This window comes from Dioscorea cayenensis, chromosome 11, assembly GCF_009730915.1.
Source record: "Dioscorea cayenensis subsp. rotundata cultivar TDr96_F1 chromosome 11, TDr96_F1_v2_PseudoChromosome.rev07_lg8_w22 25.fasta, whole genome shotgun sequence".
Lineage (NCBI taxonomy): Eukaryota > Viridiplantae > Streptophyta > Magnoliopsida > Dioscoreales > Dioscoreaceae > Dioscorea > Dioscorea cayenensis.
Window position 1 is genome coordinate 19,544,805 of NC_052481.1, and position 4,516 is coordinate 19,549,320.

A 4,516-nucleotide genomic window follows, 5' to 3' on the forward strand; every position below is an offset into this window, starting at 1 on the left:
AACCCAAAGCGAAAAGTGGAAGCAGGCCGAAACCAAAAAAATACATACAAATAGTAACAGAGGATGAATTTGAGTTTTGGTTTATGAGGTTTCTCAGTTACCAGATATCTTTCAATTACTTGCAACATGCAATAACAGAAGTACAGATGAGCTTATGATTTAAGTGTGATCAGTTATTTGGTCTTTGCATATCTTTTTTATGTACATTATCACTGTAATATCACAACAAACCATTTCATTCGTGAGAAATGAAGATGATAACCAAAAGTTTGATAAATTTCTCATCATTCAGTACATGGACATGGACTCATTATCTGCAAGCAAAAAAATTGAGTATATGTCACTTCTTTTCTCATAAATTTGATATCGTTATCACAAATAATCTAAATAATCTGTAGATGACACAGGTTTATCTCTTCAAGTAAGAGAACAGGTTACAGAAATAATATTTATCTGGTATAAAATAAAATAACATGCCCGGCAAAAGACATTGGACAGCCAGGAGAAAGAATGAATATCAAAGAAATAGATTGAAAACATATGTTCAGGACAAGGTCTCCTACGTAGAATTTTTGCAACAGGTGATCACGCAATCATTTAAAAAGGTAGTGAGTTGAGTAGTATAGAGGACTGGATGGTTGCGAAAATGGTCAACATGAGGTGAGGACACAAAATCACAAGCTCTTACTACATGTCCAGCTCTTTCTTTGCCTCTCAATGAATGTTTCCACAGATTTTGCTGGAATGACTCTGTCAGCAGAGCTGTAAATATACAGTTGTGGGCATTTTGGTTGTTCTGATGATAGAACTTCCAATACATCAGATAGCCTCCTGTCAAAAGGGCAAAAAAAGTAAAAAGTTAAGATGGATATTTCATAGATATAAGGGTGGGTGAACTGTGAACAATCATATATCTACTGCAAAGTATAAATTTTAGGTATGTCACACACATTGAGCTGATAGAAAGCCCAGTAAAAAAATCCTAATAAAAGCAACATCTAATAAGTTCCAACTACATCTTATGGTGATATTAGGACCACATCTACATGTGTTTTCAATAGGTTCAAAACATGTCATGACCATTTTAGTTATATTTTTCATAATGTACATCAAACCATATCATGCACAACTGAAAAAATGCATCGAAGTTTCACCCCACCTACTAATGTTTACTAATCTTAGCAAGCACAAAGCTCAGGTGTCAGGATTGAATGCATGTAGCTGCTAATTCAGAATCATAGAATGACAAAATCTGGAAAAAAAAACAGGATACCTGTTAATGCTTGGAAGGTTCAAAACCACCCCAAAGAATCTCTCAAGAATGGTCAGCAGAGCAGTTTCTGCAAGTGCTGGTTTTTGATCAAATTTAGAATTGGAATGGACCATCATGCTCAGCCCAGCACCATTTGAAACCAACCCACCCTTTGTTGCTACACTCTGCTTCTTCAAAAATGCAGCAGAGAAACCGGACGCCCAAACCTAGAATGAACATTTTCAAGTTGTTTAGTTTACATAAAATGACTTCAAAGGTTGCCACTTTCTATACTATTAAAACAAGAATACATCTGACTAATGAGACAATTTCCAACAACAAGATACATATGAAAAAGAATCTACTTCGACTTGAGTTCTTCCATAAGAAAATGGCATCACATCAACAGAGTAAAAACAAGCCTTGTTAACAAAAGCACTAGGAACAATGTGATTAAAAAGAAGAGCATCGAACCAATGCTGTGAACACTAACAAAATTATAATTTTAACCTGCCACGACTAAATTCCCAAGATATACTATTTAATAAAGTAAACATTAGACAGAGTTCAGCATTATCTCTCACCTGAGGGTCAGGAGCAGCAACAGGTGCAGAGTCCACAATGCAACCTTTGATCTTCCCCATTAATGAAGGATCATCCTTCTTAAACTTCTCCAATAAAACTCCATATCTGTAGCAAGTTCAACAAGAAATCCAAATCAATACTGCAACAAAATTCACTACATAAAAAAAAAAGAACCACCAAAGAACACAACACTCACGTCAACCAGCCAGTATTACTAAACGTATGAAAGACCAGTTTTTTCCCATCCTCTTCAGCAACACAACCAGCCAAGTGCTCAGCAAACAAATCAAGATTCTGTTCCACCTTCCCCCCAATCTTGTACCCAATGATATCTCCCATGGGAAAGGTGAAAGTAATAGCATGAAACCCTCTCGCAGTGTACCATTCAGCATACTTGTTCAAATGCTTCTGCTTTGCACCCAACCACCCCAGCAAAACCACCACCGTCTGAGACTTAGCCAAAGAGCATTCAGACTCTCCCACACTAGGCGCCGGCAAGTGCCACTGATACATAACATCATCCGCCGGCGAAGAACGGATCGCTGGACCAATTTCCTGCGGCTTCGCAAGCTTTGCATACTGATAAGGAGCGATGAGAACCGGAAAGGAGGTCCTTGTTAGGTTGGAAATGGAAATCCGGGGAAACCATGAAGGAGACGCAGAGAAACCCACTGAAGGCGAGGGAGATGGCTGTTGTTCGGCGGTCTTTGGACCGGGGAACCTCTCAGGGAGGTCAGTAGACACGGCGGCAACGGCAACGGCAGCGATTGCGGAGAGAGGACGGTGGAGAGTCGTGGAGAAAGACGCCATTAGAGAAGCTTAGATGATCTCGTGATGGTGAAGATGATGATCCAACCAACAACCTGAAGGTATAAAGATATGCTCGTCATGTGTTCGATTAAATGCGTCAAAGAAAGACAGTATATGACTCCGTCGCATTCAATAAACTCCCGCAAAAAAGGCACGCGGGGTCGAGCTAGTCAAAAATTAGCAAGGGTAGTGAGGTAATTCCACACGCACCGAAACGCAATAAACGTGGTTGGGATACGGACAGGCTGTCAGACGGCGTTGACAGCCCGTCCCAACAGCATCCACGCGGGCCCACCAAAACGGGATTTTATTTACCTAAATAAAATTAATTATTAATTATTATTATTAAAAAAAGGAAGAGAAAATTAATAATAAATAAATTCGGAGAAAAGGGAAACGCAAACGAGAAATTAAGAATAACAATAAATTAAAAAAAAAGACTGATATTAAAATAGGAGGAGAAGATAGAGAGAAATAAAAATAAAAAAAATAAAAAATTATTAATATTATTATTGCAGAACGGGGGACGAGGGAGATGAAATTAAAATTAAATTAAAAAGACATTAGTACCCTTCAATTGCAATCCTCGGCGAAGATGGCGCGTGGGACCAAGTAAAAAGAACAAATTGGAAAACCTAATAATTCGAATCCAATGCGCAAGAGAAACAAACAAACCCTAATAATTTGCAAGAAATTTACCAAAATCGAAGAAGAGGAGTGGAGGAATTTGAGGGAATTGAAATTGATCGATGAATGATACCTTCTAAATCAGACAACGAAACCTCGATTCGGCGAGAAAGATTGGGAAAAACGTGAGGACAAGGAGACGAAATCAGGAATGGGGATTTTAAGAAGGGATGAGATAGAGATCGGATGGTAGCGTGGAGTTTCCGTTGATTCGAATTGGGCGCTTGTATTTTTTGGTCACTGGATCCGCGAGAATATTCTTTTGGGTTCTCTTGGCGAAGAGTGACGTAATCGTTTCATTGATCGGATACCAGCCGTCTGATCTCTTTTTCGCCACGTGGCTAAATTGGGATGGATCCCAAATGCTTCTAGATTAGTTGATACACGTATCTCAAACACCTTATATTTGGGCTTTTTTTTATGGACCTAAGTAGATACCCTAATTATGAATATGATCCTTGATTTAAATATCTATTTTTTAAAAATTATTATTATAAGATTTAAGAAAATCCTCATTTATTAATTTATTTTGAGTTCTGGTATGTCTCATGAAAATTGGGATGTTCTTTTATTTTTTATTTTTTTTTTTTTAAGAAAAAATAAATTGTAGTTATTTTTCTTTTTTTTTAATAGAAAATTTTATACCTGCCACTTGTAATATTTAAAAATAATCTTACATTTAAACTTTAAATTATTTTACATTGAAATTATAAATTATTTGTAGCAGAAATGTATTATATTTTAATAAATACTAAATCGCTCCCCATATAATTAAAATATAAAATTTTAAGTCTCTTAAGTTTGGATTGTGTTTATATAGAATTTTCAATTCCTAATTCTATTAGGACTTTATTATACTATTTCTAATTAAAGTAAAATAATAATAATAATAATAATAATAATAATAATAATAATAATAATAAGCTCTGTCTTTTACTTTGAATAAAAGTAGAAGAAGGGGAAGAGATAATAAGAAAGAAAGGGTTATTAATTATTCAAATAGGAGTAGGAAGTAAAAAATAAAAAAAAATGAATGAGATAAAAAATGATTAAAAGAAATATATATATATATATATATATATATATTAAAAAAAGAATATATATTGATTTAAAATAATTTTTTTAAAAAAAAGAGAGAAAAAAGGGTTTGAAATTTAAATTTTTTTTAAAATATAATTAATA

At 35.0% G+C, this 4,516-nt stretch overlaps 1 protein-coding gene across 1 annotated transcript; it reads right to left on the bottom strand.

Moving 5' to 3' along the window:
* Window positions 1-559: 559 nt before the first annotated feature.
* On the bottom strand, window positions 560-3,283 carry LOC120272582 (transmembrane protein 53-like). Its single transcript, XM_039279443.1, is given in 7 exon segments — window positions 560-700; window positions 702-831; window positions 1,274-1,479; window positions 1,837-1,942; window positions 2,034-2,700; window positions 2,858-2,962; window positions 3,218-3,283. Coding segments are annotated over 5 exon segments (1,197 nt in total). The 5' UTR covers window positions 2,648-2,700; window positions 2,858-2,962; window positions 3,218-3,283.
* Window positions 3,284-4,516: the final 1,233 nt, after the last annotated feature.